The sequence below is a fragment of the Cebidichthys violaceus genome, unplaced genomic scaffold, assembly GCF_023349555.1.
Source record: "Cebidichthys violaceus isolate CVI_PGR_0920_01 unplaced genomic scaffold, fCebVio1.0.p SCAF_2, whole genome shotgun sequence".
NCBI classification, from domain to species: domain Eukaryota; kingdom Metazoa; phylum Chordata; class Actinopteri; order Perciformes; family Stichaeidae; genus Cebidichthys; species Cebidichthys violaceus.
In genome coordinates, this window is record NW_027176372.1 from 4493816 (window position 1) to 4517033 (window position 23218).

Genomic DNA, 23218 nt, shown 5'->3' on the forward strand with positions numbered 1-23218 from the left:
GCAGCTGTGGCAGTGTTCTTTCTTTGTTAGTCAACTACTGCAGATGGATCAGTGTGAAAACATGTTTTATGTTACTGCTCATATTGATTAACAATCCAAGTGTAATTGTCAAGGGGCCAACATCACTTCTCTTAAAAACATGCATGTGTATTGAAAAGCATGACTGCTTCTGCTTGTATTATTCTTACAACAGGTTAATGTGCATTTCATAGTTGCTTTTCAAAGTAGCTGCTCTTATCCTTTTTACATGTTTTGAGTAGACATGACATAAAGCAGCTGTGTGCAGCTCGGCTGCCCTCTGTGGGTATTTAACAAGTCTCTGTGATAGTTCTAATCCCAAATCTTACCCGTTGGACTCCAGTGCTTTAGAACTCTTTGCATTCAAATGATTTGACACGGTTTATATTTGTCAGTTGTCAGAACATGGGGCTTTTCCAACATGGCAAGTGATGTGTGCCAGTCATCCTCTCTGTACCTCATACACCCTTTTGAACATGTTATCTTGGACACGACCTTCCTCAACATGTTTGATTTACTTAGATAACAGATACAATGTGCAACAAGGGGATCTATCAATTAACACATTGTCGTTTTCTTTCCAGGAGTGTTGGTTAGTCTCCAGCTCTGCGACAACAAGCTGCAGAAGGTAATCTGGACTAATCATTGTAATCACGACTGAGTCTCTCTGTGAATCAGTGAATCTCTCTGTTAATCGCTATAACATGAGGCACACTGTTGCACAGGGTGACATGTTCCTACGTTAAGTTTATGTTGAGCTGATCCAACACACACTCTCCTGCTCACATAAATCTCCTCACTACAGCAATATGCATCATCAGATTATATAGTTCATCAAGAACATGTTGCATATAAGATCACGGAGAAATGCAACTACCACATTAACCAACTTTGAGAAGAATTTTAGAAATCAACCCAGAAAGTATTTGACTATTCAATAAAACATATTTTGGTAGATGCTGAAGGAGAACTATCTTTTTTTCAAAGACTGATAGCGCCATCTTGTGGCTTAATTAATCCAAGCAGTTAAAAAAAGTAGATTACTTGATTTCCATAGTAATTATTGTTCTGGGTGTTGGCTCAAGTGAAGTCATAGTTAGATCTTCATAAAGGAACTTTTCATGGACATGTCTTTTCAGTTCTTAATCATGAGCATGTGAAACAGGAGTTATTAGCCAAATACATTTCAAAATCACAATTAGATAGGCCATATGAAATAACAACCTGGAATATAAAATAGGAAAGCGTATGTATGGGCCTCTGCTGACTGGATTCAAGAGCTTTGAAGTGGCTGTGTAAGATTTGCATGACATTTACACCGTTGATAGAACCACACAGACCTTAAACATGCAGAACAATGCAATTTATTTGATGACACTTTATGGTAAACAAAAATAATAACTATTTACATGCAGAACAAATGTCATTAATTTGATGACAAGTGGAATAAACAATTTAAAAAAATACACAAGACAAATACACAAGAGGAATTTAAAAACGATCAACATTTTGGTAATATCCGATACCAGTGACTGTAATTGAGCGTGCACATCTTAAGCAATAACATTCATGTGCATCACAGCTCTGTCACTCAGGACAGGCTGAGGGCCATTGTCTCACAGATGTAGTGTCGCTCACCGGCACAGATAATATCGTCCCAGGAGTTTAGCCACTCCTCCGCTCCGATGTCTTCCGGTGGGACGATGACCACACAGTCCTGCCCTGGCCCGTCGATGTCCCAGGAGGGGATGAGATTATTCGGCTCCCCGTGCACCCAATAACTGACATCCCTGTCCACTGTGTGTCCACTCACCCAAAGGTAGAGGCCCTCCTTCACCAAGTCGTGCAACCCTATCCATACAGAATTGGGGCCCTGCGGGTGCTGCTGTGCAAATTGATACGTCATGTGTGTTAAAAATGACTGATCTTTTGCATTCCAGACGGTGGCCAGGTCACCCCCCATGTCCATACAGTGCCGTCGTGCAGATACCCACTTCTCTGCTTCCTGGGACAAGAGGAAGCAGCGGGATGAGTGTTCAATCCAGCCTGGCATGCAGCGGGAGCACTGCAGGGACTCTTTGTTGCAGAAAGTCCACAGGAACGACAGTCTGCTGGAGAACAGGATCGAGCGCTGGTGTCTCGGGGCGATCGGTTGCCCCGTCGCTCAGAGGTCCTGGCGGCCGATCGACCCGGTCACGGCTGTTTTCTGTCCTGGCCCTTCAGTGGTGGAATGAACTTCCCACTGACGTCAGGACAGCGGAGTCGCTGCCCATCTTTCATCAGGCTGAAAACCCACCTCTTCAGGAAGTGCTACCCTGAGCCTTCCACTTAGCACTTATTGATTTCATACTAGCTTGTTGCACTTATTGTATTCGTATTACTTATAGTGTAAATAACCCCATGGAAGGTTTGTTGTTTTGGGTTGATTGTTTTTGTATTTGTCTTGTTGCCTAGATGATACTGTGTTGTTGGAAGAGTGTATAGACGTTTTGTGCTACTTTTTCTGTAATGGATGAATCAGACTTTTATTTTGAGGTACCTTTATTTTGAAAAGGTTAAAAGAAAGCGCATACTGGTATGATGTGGGATTGTGAGCTTCACGGTATGGCTACAGATCTTGTTACGCGGATGTACGTCGATACCGCTAAAAGTATTATAGTTTAATGGACCCGTATGAGGCCAAAGCTCTTACGGTGGTGACTGAAAGAAAACAAAGGAGAAATTTCACCAGCAGTAAGTTTCACGCCTTTTCATATACGGGGATCCGTTACAGTAAGAGCTCAACCCTGCTCCGTCGTGGGAGAACTACACCTGCACAGCTAACCGGCTGCATCAAAGAAACACACGGATTAAAAGAACAATTTCTACAGTGGAAGGAAACAACGGATTAAAAGGACAACTTCTACAGTGGAAAGAAAGACTTTTACGGAAGAAATGGATAAGGGCAGCGGTGAATTAAAGACGCGGGAAAAGTAGCAAAAGACGGGAGGAAGGCTAACGAAAATGGAGGGAAACGGCGCTGCTCTGCGCAGCAAGGATAACGAGCAACAGATCGAAATAATTCGAAAGGTAATTCATGAATACAAGGAAATGCTAGAAAAGGAAACAGAACAAGGTGCTGTTAGACAAGAACTAAAAGAGTCTTTGCAAAACAATCAGAAGATGCTTGCTGAACTTTTAAGTGATGAAGATGATGATACAGATTTAGCGTTTAGACGTCCTGACCGGGCGCGAGTTCCCACTGAAAAGATGCTAGCATATCGTAAAGAAGAGCAGAGCGCTTGCGTGAGCTACTTGAGCCCGACTATCCCGGGTCCATTTATGGCTCCTCTGCTTCAGCACTGACTGGCAGTCATCGCTCCATGCACTCAGGTGTTGCAGCCAAGCGAGCAGAAGCAGCGGCGGAGTTAGCTGCTAAGGAGGCTGAATATAAGATGCTAACGGAGGAAAAGAGACAAAAGGAAAAAATCCGAGCTTTAGAGGAAGAACACAGGAGGGAATTAGAACAACACAAGGCTGAATTAGAACGATTACAAGCTGAAAAAGACTTGAAAGCTGCCCAAGCCAGACTTGAAGCATATGACAGAGAAGTGAGAGAGGAGTCTGATGCCCAGTCCTTTAAGCCATTTCAGGAGCCTATACGCTCTTTTCCCCCTGCAACACCGCACCCTCACACAGTTGTCACTCCATCTCCTCCTATTGATGTATCCTGCCTAGCACAAGCTGTTCAGGATAGCATTGCTATTAACAGACTTCCAATGCCAGAGCCCACTATGTTTAATGGCAATCCAATTGACTTTGTTGAGTGGAAGGCTTCATTTATGTCCCTTATAGATAGAAAGAACATTCCAACTACCGATAAGCTGCACTACCTCAAGAGATATGTAGGTGGCTCAGCTCACAAATGCCTAGAAGGGGCTTTCTATCGCAGTGACAGCAAAGCTTACAGTGACGCTTGGAACAAGCTCAACCAGAGGTATGGCCAGCCGTTTGTCATTCAAAAGGCTTTTAGAGAAAAGTTATCCAACTGGTCAAAAATACAGTCTAAAGATGCTGAAGGACTGAGAGATTTCTCAAATTTCTTAAATGCCTGTCTGCAGGCCATGCCCCATGTAAAAGGCTTAAACATCCTAAACGATTGTGAGGAAAATCAGAAGTTGATGCGGAAACTGCCAGAGTGGCTAGCCTCACGATGGAACCGGCAAGTGACACTGCGTCTCACGGAGGGAAAAGATTTCCCTAGCTTCAAGGACTTTGCCAAGTTCATGTCCGTGGAGGCCGAAACCGCCTGCAATCCAGTCACCTCTTTCCTCGCTCTCCATTCAGCTGAATCCAGTCAAGACAAGTGGAGCACAAGGGAAAGCAAAAGAAACAAAGCCAGCGCTTTCAACACACAAACAGTGGTGGAAAATAATAAGCAAACATCAACAAAGGAAAAGGTCAAAGCCCCTTGCATGCTATGCCAGGATATCGGTCTGTAATGTAATGTAATGTAATGGTGTCGATTCTCTGCTTCCAGCTGAGCGGATGTTTGCTGCTCGTTGTTTAACTGCAGCTGCAACTGTTGGATTTCTGCAGACACCAGCAGGTTCAGGTTTCTGTTCTCCTCCTCCACGAGTTCACAGCTTTCAAGGGTTGCATTCAGAAAGGCGTTCAGCTCGTCGTTCGTCACCTGTAACTGTGCCTTTTCTTGCAAAGTGTCCTCCAACAGCAAGCTCAGCTGTGTAGTTTCAGCAGACAACAAGGTAAAGTTGTTCATGAGCAACTCCAGTTGGCCAGCCTCACCTTCCAGATGGGTGACAAGTTAACGAGTGGAATTCAGCAGTTGCTTCAGCTGATCATTTGTCATTTGCAACTGTTGCTGTGTAGTTAAGTACCGGAAGAAAACCACGACCATACAACAAAGCGCCACAGCACAAATCCCAATCCAAAACCATTTGGATCTTAGCGTCTGTACCAAGCAGTTAGCCTCTCTTCTGCCCACTTCTCCTCTTTCAGTTTCTATGGGTAGTGTTGTTTGTCTCTCATCAGGACTTTCACCACGAACACTAAGAGCAAAAAACAAAAGGGATCAAGAGATGTCACTAAAAACAAGATGCTCTAAAATCACACACTCATGTAACCACATACCATATAACGCTACGTAAATAAAGACAGAGTGGTCTTTATGCATGATTTCCTTTACTGTACTGTTTCTCCAACTCCTAGTTCAATATTATCACCCAGTATTCGCACCAAGACTACCTTGTCCTATCATTCAAATCAAAAACGCATCAATTATACCGATATATAAAAAAACAACTTAAAACAGACCTAAACAAGTGTTATAACTGATTTAATTACCTCGGGTTCAATTGAATATTCTCCGGATCAGCCATGTCTTCTCTGTTTAAGCAGTCTTTCTTCTGAAATAGCTGTTTTTAATCCACCAACAATCGCTGCATCTCCAGCTAAGAAATCAACAAACGAATGGAAATCAAAACATTATTTTTCAGATTGTATTTTCAACCCCGAGTTGCCATAACAACTAAAATGTGCTGAAACACCGGAGCGAGATCACGTTGTTAATGTTATGTTATCGCGAGATGTAGGTATTATCCAAGGTGCGTTTAATGAATTGACTTCACGCGACACACAAATACAAATATGGGTTTGAATGTTTAATTAGATCATAATATGTACTAGAGTAGTAACTCTACTTCAACTAGTATTCTGACACTTCTGGTATATTTTATATATACCTGTCTGTATTGCTAGACCGTGTAACGCCACCTTGCTAGCAAGAAATGAGCACGGGTGGAAATACGTAGCCTAGCTAACGGTGAGGCTAACCACTAACTGTTTGAGGTAACAAGTTACTTCTACGCTACTTTGCTTTGGTAACGTTACTTCTCCGACATTCAGTGAGAAGTAATGCTTGTTTTACCGTTTACGTGACAGCTACTTGCCACTTGTACAGATTAAGATTATACACACAAAACATTGAAGTTAACACTTGGCTAACACTCACTGGTGGTTGTTTTAATTGTGAGTAACATTACTATTACTAGTGTGACTTAAGATCTTTTTAAATAATAGTAGCTATGTACTTTTATCTTAGTGACATTTGGTGCGAGAGACAGCGAGATCCTCTTTGTGGCACTGGCACCTCAGTGGCTAGTCTGTGGCAAGCGTCAGTCAGACGTCATCATGCGTCAGGACTGTGGCACCTCAGTGCAGTAGGAGCTGGCTCAAATCGTGGCAGCGGCAGCTAGTAGAGGGACTTCCTGTGGCAAGCTCAGCTGCCACGGCAAGTTGTGGCAGCTGCCACTGTTTGCCACTGTTCGTGGCAGCTGCCACAACTTGCCGCGGCAGCTGCCACAGTTTGGGAGAGGTGCCGCGGCAGTTTAGCCTTTATTTATCGTTATTTGACAATATGTGATAATACATTAAGGTCCTTAAAGGTATGACTGTTGGTAGTTGTAATTGGTTTAGTACAAAAATGCCGATTTGTAATAGTATGGCCACTCGTTTTCATTAAACTAAGCTAATATAGGCTAACGTCAGTTGGTACTTGTTGCCCATGGCAACGATAAACACTGTCAGTCAGCGGACTGAAGAAATGCAAATTGCAAATATGGAAAAGATGCATTGTATTGTTTACAATAATGACAACCCATATCACCTATTGACTTGGATATGTTTTTATATATATATATATACATACATATACATATACATATATATATATATATATATATATATATATATATATATATACATATACATATATAGACAGTTTATGTGCCACAATTTGTTGTAACAGTTTCCACTGTTTGTGGCAGCTGCCGCAGCTTGTTGTTGTGACAGTTTTCACAGTTTGTTGGAGCTGCCACTACTTGCTGTGGCAGCAGCCACAGTTTGGGAGAGGTGCCGCGGCAGTTTAGCCTTTATTTTTCGTTATTTGGCAATATGTGATAATACATTAAGGTCCTTAAAGGTATGATTGTTGGTCGTTGTAATTGGTTTAATAAAAAAATTACGATTTGTAATAGTATCGCTACTCGTTTTTATTAAGCTAATATAGGCTAACGTCAGTTGGTACTTGTTGGTACTCTGTTTGTCCTGTCTATGCTAACGAATTTCATTGCACAATGGATTTATCAATTCAGAAAAATATAATTTCGAAAAACAAACAGAGGAAAACATCTCTATACCTGTGGTGATAATTAAAAAAAATATGTATGTGCCCTGCACTTGTTCACGCCTGACAGAAGTGCTCACTTAAAGGTGTACTCCCTCTTGTGGCCAAATGGGTCAATAACGCTTGTCTTCAATATGTACTATTCCTGGGTGCAGAAAACTGGAGCGGTCACTATTTTGTAAACTACAACACCACATGAAGAATACATATTTTGGAAAACAGTATACAGTTTAGGTCATGCTATGGAGCTTTAATGAGATGAAATAAAATTAAATCAAAAAACATATGTTGGGGTGGCTTCTTGCCATTAACTTTGAAGTCCTTGTCCTAACATACATTTATTTGTTTTATTTGTTTATTTATTTTGCAGGGACAATGCACACCAATCAACAGTAAAACTGTGAGTGAGCCAGAGTTAGCCAGAGAGGCTAGTTTTCATCTGCTGTCCCCGGCCAGATATTTGAAGGCTGCCTAAAAATTACAAAATTTCAAATTAAAATGGAATTAAAATTCATAGATAGACAGTAACATATAGACAAAACCAATACACATATAAGCAAAAGCAAAGTGTACAACACTAGAGCAGAGCAGACATAACAGGCTGCAGCATGCGTCAGGCAGAACAAACCCACCTACAGTACAAGCATATATAACACTGAGGCACATAACATACACATCAAAAATAGAAAATAGCAACAGTGAACAAGACAAATGCACATATAGGCAAAACAAGCAGGCAGGACAGACAGTACATCAATGCTTGCACACCTGATTTGCAACAAGCCATTCCTTAAGGCTGTGTTTGAATGTTTTGTACATGTTTTGTGTGCGTATATGTGGTGGCAGAGTATTCCATGAGTGAGCTTCCTTCACAGAGAATGTAGATTTGCTAAAAGAGTTTGACCAATGTGAAATGACACAATCACCTCTTGAAGCAGATCTAGTGAGTCTGCTGCTTTGAGTGCTTTGTTTAATAAAATCACTAAGCGGAGGCGGGGCCATACCATGTAAAATTTTAAAAACCAGACACACATCAGTGAATTTAATGAGGTTCTCCCAACTCAAGATATGGTGTTTGATGAGGATATTGCAGTGATGGTGATTTCTGGGTTTTTAGAACTTGTTTATGGAGAATATGAATAGATGTTAATGTTGTGCTGCTGGCTTGTGCCCAGCTGGTTGAGCAGTAGGTCAGATGGGGGACAATCATCGCATTAAAATACAGTTTCGTAGCCTGCATGGTTAGACTGTTTCTTATATATCTGAAATTCATGAGATTACATTTTAAGACCTTTGTCACATGTTTTACCTGCTTTTTATTAAAAGAGAGATTATAATCAATACAAATTCCTAAATATTTAAAATCTATATTTTTATTATAGTTTATATATATATATATGTGTATATATATATATATATATATATATATATATATATATATATATATATATATATATATATATATATATATATATATACACATATCCAAGTCAATAGGTGATATGGGTTGTCATTATTGTAAACAATATAATGCATCTTTTCCATATTTGCAATTTGCATTTCTTCAGTCCGCTGACTGACAGTGTTTATCGTTGCCATGGGCAACAAGTACCAACTGACTTTAGCCTATATTACCTTAATAGAAACGAGTAGCGATACTATTACAAATCGTCATATTTTTATTAAACCAATTACAACGACCAACAATCATACCTTTAAGGACCTTAATGTATTATCACATATTGTCAAATAACGAAAAATAAAGGCTAAACTGCCGCGGCACCTCTCCCAAACTGGCAGCTGCCACAGCAAGTAGTGGCAGCTCCAACAAACTGTGAAAACTGTCGCAACAACAAGCTGCGGCAGCTGCCACAAACAGTGGAAACTGTCGCAACAAATTGTGGCACATAAACTGTCTATATATGTATATATATATATATATATATATATATATATATATATATATATATATATATATATATATATATATATATATATATATATATATATATATATATAAACATATCCAAGTCAATAGGTGATATGGGTTGTCATTATTGTAAACAATACAATGCATCTTTTCCATATTTGCAATTTGCATTTCTTCAGTCCGCTGACTGACAGTATTTATCGTTGCCATGGACAACAAGTACCAACTGACGTTAGCCTATATTAGCTTAATAGAAACGAGTAGCGATACTATTACAAATCGTCACTTTTTTTATTAAACCAATTACAACGACCAACAGTCATACCTTTAAGGACCTTAATGTATTGTCACATATTGTCAAATAACGAAAAATAAAGGCTAAATTGCCGCGGCAGCTCTCCCAAACTGTGGCAGCTGCCACAGCAACTAGTGGCAGCTGACTACTAGCGGCACTCCTCTGACTAGTAGTGGCAATCGTCTGACGCCTAGTGGCACTCCTGTGACAACTGTTGTCACTGGCAGCTTGTGGCACCTACATATAAGCAGAGGAAGAGTGAAGCTATTTTCAGACTTGTATTCTGTATATGGGTTTTTATTTTAAAACGTTTTACATATATATATATATGTAAAACATATATATATATATGTATATATATATTATATATATATAAATACATATATATATATATATATATATATATATATATACATATATACATTCATGTGTATATATATATATATATATATATATATATATATATATATATATATATATACACTTTTAAATGATAATAAAACGGATGCTTTATTTTCATTACTTTATCCAATTGTGGTAAATGAAATAATTAGTAAATTTATAAAGATTTAGGAAAGAGTGTATTATGTTCCCTTTTGTTGCAAAACCAGCAAAATCATACTTAAATAAAATGAATGAGAAACAAAACAACGTGGTTACGGACGTATACAGAGAACGGGTGGCTCAGGTGACTCAACTAAAATCCTAAAACTGATTTACGGCAGCTGACCTGTCGTAACAACAATGTGTGTTCTAGCTGTACTTTTTTTCATTACCCGTTACTTCTATTTGTATAGTAAAATCAGATCATTGAAAGAACTCAACAGAGTAATGTAGCACAGAGGGATTCAGACAGCATGCTTCAATGCCTGGGTGTAGTATCATGTTAAAGTACGTCTGGTCTGGGGGTGAGGTTCTCCACCAGGGCCCAGAAGGCATTCACCTCCCTGCAGCACATCGTTTCAACAGCTGGGACCGTGCTGCTGGCTTTTCCCACACAAGCACACCTATCAAACAAAAAGTCAACAAAAGCGACTGATGCTGATGCAAGCTGATACTCGTGTATTAGTTTCTGTCATGGGTAAGTATCAATACTTCTGTCAAGTACTACACGGCCAAATACTAGTTTTAATACAGCCTGATACGTGAAAGCAACCTTTTCTATTCTGTGTGAACACAGCATATACATATGAACATACACGTACAAGCCCTTCAGTGTCAAAACTAGCATTGATCTCCATATTTATGGATGTCATTTATGTGATTACTGAACAAGTAAAGACATGTAGATGCAGCCAAAGCCAACATTAAACGAAGTAGGTCAAAGAAGAACGGCAAAAAGCAAACTGAGGAATAAAACATGGCTTCTGTGCATTTAAACATATAATATATAATTCACAGGTCCAGTTGATGATAGTGGAGAAGTCCTGAATGGAGGCGGTCTGGTACCGATGATTTTCTCTGCAGGCATGACTGTCCTGTTTGGTGGCTGATCCAAACCACACAGTGATGAACCCGTAGAGAACAAACTGGATTATTGCTGAGTAGAAGTGGATCAGCAGCTCTTTATGCAGGTTGAACTTCATGAGCTCACAATATTTCTTATATCTTGTACATTTGAGCTCCACTACGGTGGTGCGCCTGAACTTCGTTGTAAGTAATGACAATAAAGACATTCTGTTTATACAGTGTATTGATTTTATCCCTACGATGGCGACACAACTGTGCAAGATGCAGTCACAAAACTTTGCAGGCGTGTAGTTGAGATCTAAATGCAGGCAGAGTTCCAAGATGGGTGTGGTCTGAGAAAGGGTGCTGGAAGTAAGGGGGTAGGAAGTGAGGATTTCATGCTCTTTATTTGGGGCGGCTGGTGTGATCCCCTTGCGAGATGGTCTCTAGTTAATATCTGTCTCTCATGGGTCGCCCAACTTATAGGAACCATAGAAGTATAGGAATGCAACGTGCAACACTTCTTATTGTATATAGAGCCAGGGTGTTTATAATGTTTCATGAGCTGAATAAACATACACAGGAAACATGTTGCAGTATGTAACTTTATTGAGAAGGCAAGATATAGGGAATGGATATGATACACCAATTCAACAGCCACATGTGTATGTGTGTGTGTGTGTGTGTGTGTGTGTGTGTGTGTGCGTGTGTGTGTGTGTGTGTGTGTGCGTGTGTGTGTGTGTGTGTACGTGTGTGTCACTGGGCCACACAGTCAGTTAAGGAGGGCACTCCCCTTTGCTTGTCATTGTCACATTCTTCTTCTTCATTCTGTAAGAGAAAACAGTACACATTACAGCATTGTGGTTTGCTTCATGTGTGTGTGCATGTGTGTATGTGTATGGATTCCTGAAACAATTCCCACAGTAAGTAAATGCTGACTAATATTAATACAATGTACATGTTACATGCCTGTTGTCCTGGCAGAGAACACATTCGGTGCTGTAGGTTTGTCCATCGCTGCCACATACTGGATCATACTGCTTGGTGCAGAAGTTCCCATACTTGTCACAGTCAGGCTGGACACAAACACAGGTAGTTACAGGATTATTGATTCAAAACATTAAAAAACATATTTGGGTCATATAAACTTAGATTGTACTCAACAATAATTGCATCATGTTCTGAAAAAGAACTGCACTTCCTGTCGGTGATTAACAGGCATGTTGATGTGGCCTCGATGGGACAAGAGATTCTACAGTATAGATCCAGACCAACAGAAAGCGGTTTCACTCTATGTCTTTGCCTTTGTTTTTTGTGAGTGAGTGGCCGATTCTCTGTGGAGTCCATAAGTACATGTCGGGCCGTTTCACACCTACCTCGTTTGATCCGAACATTCTGACCTTTCAGTTTGATCAAAAACAAAATGACAAAAAACCTCCCCCGGGCCGAGGTCCGAACCAAACAGAAGACACCGGGAGGCCAGTCGTGTTATAAGGAATATCTCAGTGATAAGACAAGTGTGTGTGTGTGTGTGTGTGTGTGTGTGTGTGTGTGTGTGTGTGTGTGTGTGTGTGTGGTGAGAGCAGACATGTGTCTCTACCTCTGTTGTCACACATGAGGCTTCCCGGGCATCAGGCCCACTGGATGTAATGGATCTACATCGTGTTAATGGCATAATGCGTCATTACAACGAAGAGGACAGTGTGCGTCGCCCGGCACACCGCCATGTGTAACAAAAATGTGACTTTTGGTTTGGACCTTGGTTTGTACTTTCAGGTGTAAAAAGGCCCTTAGAGATGAGTGCATCAATCTTACACTAAATGGAAGGCAGTGCAGAGACTTCAGAAGGGGGGTGATATGTTTAAAATGACCTGTGAGTGGAGCGAGCCATGAACAGAGCACTGCAGAAGTCCAGCCAGCTTGTAATAGCAGGTTGGTCTATTCGTTCAGACATTATAATTGAGAGATCGAGGTCTCTTTGGCTCTTGATCACTTGCCAGTTTATTAGGTACATCTAGCTAAAAGCAATGCAGTCAAATGCCACAGTTTTGGTTATGGCTTCAGTAAATACCCTGCAGCATTGTTAAATTCTGCAGCAGCAACAGCAGTAACTCAGAAAATCAAACCTTTTTTAAAGCTTTTATTCTGAAAACGAAGGATGCTCTGATTCAACTTTTTCAGTCTTGATACAGATAGCGATACGTGGGCTTTTGGTACCGATCTGATACTGAGTACCGATCTGATACTGAGTGTTTTATGCACTATTTATTTAACATTCTGAAAATTAATATAGCAAACTAGGGGCGACCGTGGCTCAATGGGTTAAGACTCTTAACCCATTTAACGTAAGAGGGTTGTCTGGTAACAGCAAGGTCGATCCTTGGCTGGGACGTGTCCTGTGTCGAAGTGTCCCTGAGCAAGACACTGAACCCCTAACGGCTCCCCGGGGCGCCTGTCATGGGCAGCCCACTGTAAGCACCGTTAGCCATAGACATGTCGAAAAGCCGTTCAGATATCAGCATTGGTATCGATGCATCTGTACTGTAAACTATCAGTCAATAGAAAAATACAGAATTAGATCAACACCCCCAGCAGTCTCACCTGTGTGGGTCCAGTCGAGGTTGTTTGTTCTGGTTTTCCACTTGCTGTTGTCACATTGTTGTCTGGAGCGTCATCCTCCAGGGACAGGACTGCACACACACACACACACACACACACACACACACACACACACACATTAACTTCTACACTCATGAGAACCCTCAATGACATAACACACCTAAACCTAAACTTAACCTAAACCTAATTGACCCTTCGCTAAGCCCCGCCCCCTGCTGCGACTCCATCGAGTTGTCAGAGCTCCGTTTCCATGGAGCCCACACTGTCATTAACTGCACTGCAATAAATATAATCTAATTTTGGGGAAAATGTGAACGTGATTCCAAAGAGAAGCAGACAGAAAGGTCTACAACAATATGTGTTTAGAGTGTGTATATATATATATATATATATATATATATATATATATATATATATATATATATATATATATATAGGATGTCAAAGTGATTCAGCAGAGAAAACAAGTTGAAAAGACCTTTAGAAGCTAAAGCTACAGATCACAGAAATAAAGGAACACTGTTCCTGGAATGCTGGGTAGGTCTTTATTCACTGTTCATGTCATAAAAGATCATAAAAAGGCAAAAGCAGCATGTGTATACATTCCGTATGAATGTGTTGTAACTCTGTTCTGTTGTTCATTCAGTACACTTGACAACTATAACACTTCTGTCCATCCTGATAGAGGATTCTCCTCTGTTGCTCTCTCCCCAAAAAAACTTTAACGGGTTAACCCTGTTAAAGGTTTTTTGGGGGAGTTCTTCCTGTTCCGATGTGAGGGTCCTTCCAACCTCTACGGGTAAGGAGTATTACTATTACACAACGTTTAACCACGACCAGCTCAAAATCCACAAAACCAGCCTGGAAATGAAGACAATCTGAAATCATTGCATAGCAGTCTATGGAGCAGAATGGGATAGTTGTTGGACTTCGATCTGAGCAGGCCGATGCTACGATTGGCCAGTCAGTCAATCAGTTGTAACCTGATCCTTGAAACCAAGTCCAAACCCTCAAATATGCACACGCACATACTGTACACACTATCTCTCTCTGCCTCACCCCTCAAGCAAAACAAGAATCTAACAATGTCACCAGACCTTTTCTCCAGAGGAATGTCACCCAGCAAATGTGTTTTGCTTCTGTTGTTCGCAGAATGTTGAAACTGAACATGCTACTTTTTGTGAGAAAAGAAAGTGTCTCAGGACTAACTTTCAAGCTACAGCATGATAAACAACTTCATTTCTAAAGAAACGTTTGGTATTGACAGTGTTGACTTCTGTCAGTTCACCTCTTTACTGAAACTCTGGTCCAAACCCGGCACCCTGACGTTATTGTGTCTAACAGTAGGCCTATCTATTAGGCTGCATAATAATGTGGTGATGATGGATGAGGAAGTAGGAACAGGTGTGTGGGACAGTGGGAGGGGCTTAAGTAAGAAGAACACTCAGGGACTTACCGCAGTCACCTGGTAAATAGTGGAGTGTGAGAGACTGTGAGGGCTTGAAATGGTGTAAATAGGAATGGGACAGCACTTTGCTGCAACATATCACGTTACCATGATAAGGTCAAAAATTATGATTTGTGGTTATTTATTTTATACTTTGTACTCTCATTGTGACTGTCTTCTCTCCCTTCCGGCTCTACTTTAGTAGGACCAGCAGATGATAGGTTTATTCATTTTGATGACAAATAAAACTGCCTGTAACTGTGTTTGTTCCGCACCACAGGTAGCTGAATGAAGGGCTTTTAACGTTCGTAGTAGTGATCGTAGTAATTGCTTGTTTCCCAGTTCAGTTCTTATCGCCAATTGTCCAAAAAGAATGCACATAAGAATCTAAGACTTTTTTTTGGAAAGGTTGAAGTGCCTTCACGCGATTAGTGTTGGTTTTGTATGTTTTCTTGAATTTCCACACAATAAGTAATAAATGAAACAATGAGAGAATATTACAGGAGGTATATTCAAGATCCATTTTATGATATTGCAATGGTTTAAGACCAAAGTTTGTTTTTACATTATTTATATGTGATGTCATGATTTAGGATCAATTATCTTGCACAGAAATGTATTTTTATACAATATTTCTACTTTTATCATCATTTTTACTTGAGTACTGATTTGCAGATTGCCAAATATTGTAAACTTTGGTCCTGTGCTTCACCCAATGTAGACTTTTGTTTGGGCCTTCGTGACTTATTTCTCCGTTTTCAATTTCGGTGCACACGGCCCTACAGTGCCATGCCCTTTTACGGGGACTGGCCGGGTGCTTACCCGCTGATTAGGGTCAATTAAAGGCACACGCCTTTAATTGACGAAGACACTGGGATTCATCATGTGAAGAACACAGGTACAAAGTATTCTGCCATTTAAGAACACATGAGTGTGACGTAGACTTCTCATAGGACCTTTCTCCATAATTTAAGAACAAACTTCGGTGAATGAGGCCCAGATTTCTGTGTGTGCCATTTGGTAAGAGGGTTCCAGTTGACTGTTACTGTCATCATCTTCACTGTCAATGAAGACCAGATTGTGGTCTTTGGTTTTTCTTAAACCCTGACTCTCGACTGTATGTGGTGAGGTCTTGTCCTGTAGCATCACTGGTAAATAAGCATGGCTGCTTAAATGAGTTCATATTAGCCATGGAAGATGACATCTGAACATAGAGAGGGAAAACAACATGATCCACCACTGTTAAAGTGTTGTCAGGCCACCAGTCCAAAACACACTTAACTTTCTTTTTAGTTCTGTTTTAATCAAATAAAAACCTTTTGCTCACAAACACGCCTTCAGTTGGTGCAGAACTCTGCAGCGAGACTTTTAACTGGTACATGCAGGCGTGAATACATTTCACCGATTTTAAAATCCCTTCATTGGCTTCCTGTAGAGCACAGAATTCATTTTAAAATGTTGCTATTTGTTTTTAAGGGTTTAAATGGCGTCGCCCCAGTCTGACCTGCTGCAGCCCTATACCCCTCCTCGCTCACTACAATCTCTCGGCCAACAGCTTTTTGTTGTTTTCCGAAAACAAAAATGACAAACCGGGCCGACCGGTCCTTCTCTGTCGCTGCCCCTAAGCTCTGGAACAACCTTCCCCTTCACATTAGGTTGTCATCCAGCTTACCAAGGTTTTATATGTGGTTTAAAAACCTATTTCTTTTCCCTGGCCTATCACCTTTGATCTTAACATGGTTTGTCTGGATTTTAATGTCACTTCCTGTTATTAATCAAGTCTTTGTTTGTGCTGTTTATCTACTGTATGTGAAGCACTTTGGGCAACCTTTGTTTTATTTTAAAATGGTGCTATATAAATACATTTTGATTGATTGATTGATACATTAGTTATGTAATCAGTGTGATTTGAAATACCACTTTTACATTTTTGTATTATTTTTACATATAAAGAAGTTAAGCAGGTTTCACATTACAGTGTCTGAACAATACACTGACAAAAAACTCATCTCCACAAATCATTTTGTCCCTTAATGAGCCCTAAAATCTTATCTTCTTAAAAAAGTGTGGTAATATTATTCAATCCTTTTTCAATATGTCTTTTTTCCAGACAACAATGCAGTGTTCTGCTTTTTTCTGTGTGCTACGTTTTACGAGAACTACTCCAAGAACGAGTGGAGAATTCCTACTCTTTCGGCTGTTCTGAAACCAAAGGACTCGTAGAGATCATTAGTTTATGCTGTGAATGAACTCACCAGAGAGAGAGAACAGCAGAACAGAACAGAGCAGCACGGTCAGCTTCATGACTTCACGTTGTGGATGTGTCTCTGAGGGTACAGCAGGTGTTTGTTTCACGCAGTGTGTTTGCCTTTCAAGCACAACCTGTTGAGCTGGGTGTAGCTGTGCTCTGATTGGCTGCATTGTCAAGGCCAGGTGACACAAACCTGATCATTTGTCTCTCAAAATAATGCCATTCAGTCAGAAGAATAACAGCCAGGGGAAAACAAACCTCCAGTTATAGAAGCAGGCTAAAGTTCATCTGTGACTTTGGAAGTAGTTTGAGATAAATAAACTGCAGTTTGACAAATTATTTTTGCCAGTATATAGTGAGATGCAGTTGAAAGCTCCGGAGAAAGTTATTAAATAGACTTTAGATTAGTTTAAATGACTTTGTCACAGTACTGAATACAGTATAAAGGTACAAATGATGTACTGTATATAATTGAATCTTACAATTCTGATTATATAAAGCCTAGTTATACTGTTTTAGTTATAAATATTCTGTAAGAATGTATTTCCATGTATGTACTGAGACATATGTTTGTTTCAGGATACTATAGTAACCTCAACTAAACTATAAGCTATTATGATATACTATGTGTAATGCACTATATGTTCCATAATATGCTATACAACACTGTACAATAATAGACTACATTCAATTGTACTGTAACATATACTACACTGTACAAAACACACTATATTACACTGTACTGTAATATATACGATATTACAGTACAGTGTAATATAGTACTATAGGCTTCTATAACATGATATACTCTACTATACTGCACTATACTATAAATGTATTACATACTTTACTATAATATACTATATTATACCATACTTAAATACACTGTACTGCAATGCACTATATTATACTGTACTGTAAAATACTATATCATAATGTAATGTAACATACTATATCACACTGTACTTAATATACAATATACTGGACTGTAAAAACTGTATCATACTGTACTGTATTATACTACACTATACTGTACTGTATAACTATATTATACTGTACTGTATTATACTATACTATACTGTACTGTATCATACTACACTATACTGTACTGTATAACTATATTATACTGTACTGTATTATACTACACTATACTGTACTGTATAACTATATTATACTGTACTGTATCATACTACACTATACTGTACTGTATTATACTATACTATACTGTACTGTATAACTATACTATACTGTACTGTATTATACTATACTATACTGTACTGTATAACTATACTATACTGTACTGTATTATACTATACTATACTGTACTGTATCATACTACACTATACTGTACTGTATAACTATATTATACTGTACTGTATCATACTACACTATACTGTACTGTATTATACTATACTATACTGTACTGTATAACTATATTATACTGTACTGTATTATACTATACTGTACTGTATTATACTATACTATACTGTACTGTATTATACTACACTATACTGTACTGTATAACTATATTATACTGTACTGTATCATACTACACTATACTGTACTGTATAACTATATTATACTGTACTGTATTATACTATACTATACTGTACTGTATAACTATACTATACTGTACTGTATAACTATATTATACTGTACTGTATTATACTATACTATACTGTACTGTATAACTATACTATACTGTACTGTATAACTATATTATACTGTACTGTATTATACTACACTATACTGTACTGTATAACTATACTATACTGTACTGTATAACTATATTATACTGTACTGTATTATACTACACTATACTGTACTGTATAACTATATTATACTGTACTGTATTATACTACACTATACTGTACTGTATAACTATATTATACTGTACTGTATCATACTATACTATACTGTACTGTATAACTATATTATACTGTACTGTATTATACTACACTATACTGTACTGTATAACTATATTATACTGTACTGTATCATACTACACTATACTGTACTGTATAACTATACTATACTGTACTGTATAACTATATTATACTGTACTGTATTATACTATACTATACTGTACTGTATAACTATATTATACTGTACTGTATTATACTATACTATACTGTACTGTATAACTATACTATACTGTACTGTATAACTATATTATACTGTACTGTATTATACTATACTATACTGTACTGTATAACTATACTATACTGTACTGTATAACTATATTATACTGTACTGTATTATACTACACTATACTGTACTGTATAACTATACTATACTGTACTGTATAACTATATTATACTGTACTGTATTATACTATACTATACTGTACTGTATAACTATATTATACTGTACTGTATCATACTATACTATACTGTACTGTATAACTATATTATACTGTACTGTATCATACTACACTATACTGTACTGTATAACTATATTATACTGTACTGTATCATACTACACTATACTGTACTGTATAACTATATTATACTGTACTGTATCATACTACACTATACTGTACTGTATAACTATATTATACTGTACTGTATCATACTATACTATACTGTACTGTATAACTATATTATACTGTACTGTATCATACTACACTATACTGTACTGTATAACTATATTATACTGTACTGTATTATACTATACTGTAACATATTATATTATACTGTAATAAACTATACTTTACTGTACTATATTAAAATGTACTATAACAAACTATATTACACTGTACTGTTATAAACCAGAATATACTGTAATGTAGTGTACTGTATTATATGATACTGTTCTGTAAAATACTACATTATAATGTACTGTATTATACTATATCATAGTGTGACTCAGGGGTAGAGCGGGTCGTCCTCCAATCAGAAGATTGGCGATCTCCTCCAGTCCATGTCTTATATCGTACCATGTTGAAGGGCCCTTGAGCAAGACTCTGAACCCCAAACTGCTCCTGAAGGCTGTGCCATCAGTGTATGAATGGGTGTGAATTTAAATATTTCAGTCCTGATGGTGCATGGTAGCCCCTGCCATCAGTGTATGAACATACAGACTATAGCGCCACCCAGCTGCAAGTCCATTTATACGGTACTGGGACACTATTTTATGTGTTATATATGCTATATTATACTGTAAAATAACATATCAGAATTTACTACAATATACTGTATTATACTGTACAATAATATATATTATACTACACTATATTATAATATATTATAGTACTATAATTGCTATTTAATAAGTTTGAACAGATAATATCTACTCTGTAAATATTATTAATGTTTATAATTTAAAAATACATACATTTTAACTAACCTTCTTTTCACTTCTATCAAAAACATTTTACACAAGTTATTTTCTTAAATTTGTTCTTGAGAAAGTTTTCCGATAAAAGTCTACGTCAGATACATGACGTGTTCTTAAACCACAGGACTTTTTGGACCTGTGTTCTTAACACGATGAATCCCAGCAGCGCCCTCAGAAATGAAAGGCGTGTGCCAGTTGATCCTATCAGCAGGTGAACACCCGGCCAATCCCCTCAAAAGGACATGGCACTGTAGGGCCGTGTGCACACACGGAAACCAAAGAGAGAATAAAATCAAGAATGCCCAAACAAAAGTCTAAAGAGTGTGAAGCATCGGACCAAAGTTTATAATATTAGAAGTAAAAATAATGATAAATGATGTTGAAATAGAAAAGGCGTATGCAACTACATTTCTGGCCAAGATAATTGATCATAAATTATGTTGGAAAGCACACATTAATAATGTAAACAATTTTGTACACTATTGCTGTAATACTGGGTGCAGGAGAAGATCATGTTTCTTCATCGCTTCAATCACTCTTTCCCTCTAGGGTGAGGTTCCCAATATGAACAGACATAAATACACAGGCATAACGAATGGCTCCTAAAAATACACCATTTATGAATTCACATGCTTTGAAATGTTGCAATCTAGTTGATCTTAAAACTGTTGATCATTTACAGCACAGCATCATCTGCTTCCTAACTGTATTCAGATGTTGTTTGCGAGCCAACGTGAATTTAGTGTATTTAGGTTGTAAACACAAACAACGCTGAGGTTTCACTTTTTGTAAACCTTAGTGAAAGTTAGCTATAAGCAGATTCTACATGTTAATGCAGAACCTGACTTCAGTAGTGGATATAGTATATACTGAAAATAGTGTTAGTGTAATCTTTATTCATTTTAAAAGACCATATTGTTTTGTAAAATAATAAAACATAATTATCAAACAATATTTAAAGAAATATAAAACTATTGCAATGGTATTGATGATTGTTGTAATCCTGTGTTTTACAACTATAGAACTGAGGAAAACACAATATCCAATAACTTTGCACAAGCATGTCAGCACTCAAATGTGTGTAAGTGAGCTCTCTCGTGTGTGTAGAAGAAAACATCGGTGAAAGTCAGAAATGTATTGAAAACTGCCTATGTGGGTTCTAAGAAGACATTTATATTTAAGAACAATTGGTGGTTGAGGCCCAATGTCTATTTTCTTTAACATTTTTCAGAATTTGATTATCAAATATTTTAACAATCTTTTTATCCCTGACTTTACTGTATTATTGTCCAATACTAAACTCACTGTTGTAGTATACTTTATTATACCACATTGTAATGTACTGAACAATACTATACGATCCCTTCTATGTTTTCTTTGGATATTTATATCTGTTTGTGATTATCAATGTTTTTTCAACCCTTATTTATTGTGTATTTCTTGATCAGGATGCTTATAAATGCACTTTCAGGGCTAGACAGTTGTATTGAATTGAACTGAATTAAACGTATAACACTATAACATTTCTGAATCACTGTAGTTTATTTCCCCTCTCCACTACATTTAGTGTGTGCTGTGGAAAGAGGACCAGCAGTAGGTGGTGCCAGTGGACTGGGTGACACTGAGCTGTGCAGTACAGACGGGTTGACACTGGAGAGAAGTCATCCAACACTTAGTAGTGTGACGGGGTATAGTGTCATTTTTTTTAGAAGAAGTGAACATCATCTTACTGGCGTGAACACATGGAAGTCTCAAAGAACAAAATCCAGATAATGTTCATTTAAGTGACTTTTCCCTTATTTGGTAAAATATACTTCCCAAAAATTAAACGAAGCCAACCAAACCACAATATGTGCACTGTTCCAGCAGTAGTTATGCTACCTTTTAATGAAACAACTTCCTTTCTAATATGTGTTGGCAAACATCTTATAGTGAATAACCCACAATTGATTTGATCAACACAATGTTATCCTTCCTGTGACTACTGTATATGTAAACGGTTTGTTTCTGGGGTAAGGAGCGCCTTGGCTCTGCTTTGGTACTAGGCCTCCTGTGTGTTGGTGTCTGACAAACCTTCAAACTCGCGGATCTACTGCTCAAACAGGACTTACCGCATTTGATTAGATTGTCTCACCTGTACCTGCAGCAGCATGCCCACACCGACATGGTCCCCACCCTTATGCTGCATTCAAGCGACGCCGTCAGAATGGGAATAAGATAAACGATTTGGAAATTATGAAATAATCTATATTCGATTTTTGTTGTGTTACATATAAGAGCAGTTCATGAACAAGTCAAACTAGACAAACCGTGTGGACCGATACTTTCATTCAGTGTAGGCTAGTGTCAACCTTAAGGTTGTATTTACACTGACAGTGACTGTGCCTTTGCGTTTTGCTACTGGTTTGCTGAAACTAGTCGTTTACATAAATGGTAGTAATTGTTAAAACAATTACCGATATCTTTAACTGGGCACATGATCCGGTTCTGCCTCTCGGTCGTCTGAACGATATGATGGGATTGCCGTACACTTCGACGGGCCTACCCAGTTTGCAGTGGTGGGATCCCATGAATGGCATCAGATTTCTCATCTGGCTAAAGACACGTTTTCAAGCGAAAGTGAAAGAGTATTAATAATGATTTTCATATCAGATACATGCAATGACAAGTATAAAATGGCCTTCGTG

General features: G+C 38.3%; 1 protein-coding gene and 1 pseudogene across 1 annotated transcript; both read right to left on the reverse strand.

The window, feature by feature from the left end:
• Nucleotides 1-11466: 11466 nt before the first annotated feature.
• On the reverse strand, nt 11467-17305 carry LOC137875836 (trypsin inhibitor ClTI-1-like). Its single transcript, XM_068715343.1, has 4 exons — nt 17197-17305; nt 13477-13565; nt 11845-11951; nt 11467-11703 (listed from the first exon to the last, which is right to left on the reverse strand). The coding sequence occupies exons 1-4, from the start codon at nt 17243-17245 to the stop codon at nt 11652-11654; spliced, it is 297 nt and encodes a 98-aa protein (XP_068571444.1). The 5' UTR covers nt 17246-17305; the 3' UTR covers nt 11467-11651.
• Nucleotides 17306-17919: 614 nt separating this feature from the next.
• LOC137875804 (dynein heavy chain-like) lies at nt 17920-22719 on the reverse strand (annotated as a pseudogene).
• Between the last annotated feature and the right edge of the window lie 499 nt (nt 22720-23218).

What these genes read in the sequence shown, in the direction of transcription:
- LOC137875836 (XM_068715343.1), bottom strand. Translation starts at nt 17,245, where the DNA reads ATGAAGCTGACCGTGCTGCTCTGTTCTGTTCTGCTGTTCTCTCTCTCT. An exon ending in CCTCGACTGGACCCACACAG is followed by an intron (nt 11,952 to 13,476) that starts GTGAGACTGCTG and finishes GTTTGTGTCCAG; the next exon opens with CCTGACTGTGACAAGTATGG. An exon ending in GTTCTCTGCCAGGACAACAG is followed by an intron (nt 11,704 to 11,844) that starts GCATGTAACATG and finishes TTTCTCTTACAG; the next exon opens with AATGAAGAAGAAGAATGTGA.